The sequence below is a fragment of the Eimeria tenella genome, genomic scaffold (genome assembly GCF_000499545.2).
Source record: "Eimeria tenella Houghton genomic scaffold, Eth_scaff3850, whole genome shotgun sequence".
In the NCBI taxonomy this organism is placed as follows: Eukaryota; Apicomplexa; class Conoidasida; order Eucoccidiorida; family Eimeriidae; genus Eimeria; species Eimeria tenella.
The window spans coordinates 1-1,285 of record NW_013544771.1 but is presented as its reverse complement, the minus strand read 5'-3'; the positions used below and the strand labels follow the sequence as shown (position 1 = coordinate 1,285).

Below are 1,285 nucleotides of genomic sequence, written 5' to 3'. Positions count from 1 at the left end.
CCGCTCCACGCCCGCGCCCGCAGACCCGCACTCCAAACCGCTCTTCTCCTGCGCAAACCCTAAACCCTAAACCCTAAACCCTCAACCCGAAACCCGAAAAGCCCTGCAGCGTGTCTTGTGTTCGGTGCTGACGCGGGGTGCACCCACAGAAAACCCTCGTGCGCGGAGGAGGAACCTAACAATGACCGAACCCTAAACCCTAAACCCTAAACCCTAAACCCTACTTGAGTGTTGGGGGTTATTTCGGTGGGCAAGTCGCAGGAGGTTTTGCCGCGGATGTAACCATTGTCATCTTCTACAAGCATTTCTACTCCCGTGGGCGTCAGCTCCCGATTCCCTTCTATCTCCTCCCACCTAAACCACAAATTAGGGTTTAGGCTTTAGGGCCTAAGGTCCAAAACTTGGGGCTGTTTAGACCAGCAGAAAGACCAGCGGACACCCAGCCCCACTCCCGTGCACGCTAGAACTTCAAGAAGACCTCCACCTCCAGTCACCCTAAACCCTAAACCCTAAACCCTAAACCCTACCGGACGATTTCATTTCTGTCGTTTAAAACGACATATTTATAAGCCACCTTCTTGTTGAGAGGCAGCAGCGCCGGCTTTTTGCTAAACCACGCGGGCACCACATCTTCGTTCGTCACCAACTCGTGGCACCGAGACACCTGCGCAAACCCTGAATTAGGGTTTAGGGTTTAGGGTTTAGGGTTTACTCAGTTTAGGGGGTAACCGGGGTTCAGAGACTGGCCGAAGACTCAGGAAAGGAAACCCCAAACCCTACGGCCTCCGGGCCGCAGCAACACTGGCCGGAAAAGGGCTTAGGGTTTAGGGTTTAGGGTTTAGGGTTTACCTGCCAGTTTCCCAGCTGGGACTCCGAACCGACAACCGCCACCTTTTCCCCAAACTCGGTGGGGATAACAACGCGAAAGAAAGTCCTCGTGTAGAGGGCCCTCATCTTGCTAGGGTTTAGGGTTTAGGGTTTAGGGTTTAGGCTCTAGGGTTTAGGGTTGAGGGAGGGTTTAGGGTTCTGGGTGCACACACACTCCAACCCAAACCTAACCCCACATTTCCTCTTCACCCTCACCCTGCAGCAAACCACCCAAAAAACAAACCCTGAACCCTAAACCCTCAAAACCCCAAACCCTCGCAAACCCTAAACCCTAAATTTCAGTCTCTCCGCCCCCAATCCCAAACCCCAGGGGCCCCCCAGCGGCCCCCTCCTAAGTTCCCACACATCAGAGGGGCCCCCTCGTGTGCGGCTACAGCTGCTGCAGCAGCTGCAGCAC

At 54.8% G+C, this 1,285-nt stretch overlaps 1 protein-coding gene across 1 annotated transcript; it reads right to left on the bottom strand.

Moving 5' to 3' along the window:
- Positions 1-224: 224 nt before the first annotated feature.
- On the bottom strand, positions 225-954 carry ETH_00034245 (uncharacterized protein; the record flags this gene model as incomplete). Its single annotated transcript, XM_013379722.1, has 3 exons — positions 225-354; positions 528-664; positions 850-954. Coding segments are annotated over 3 exons (372 nt in total), but the record flags the coding sequence as incomplete, so codon positions are not given.
- Between the last annotated feature and the right edge of the window lie 331 nt (positions 955-1,285).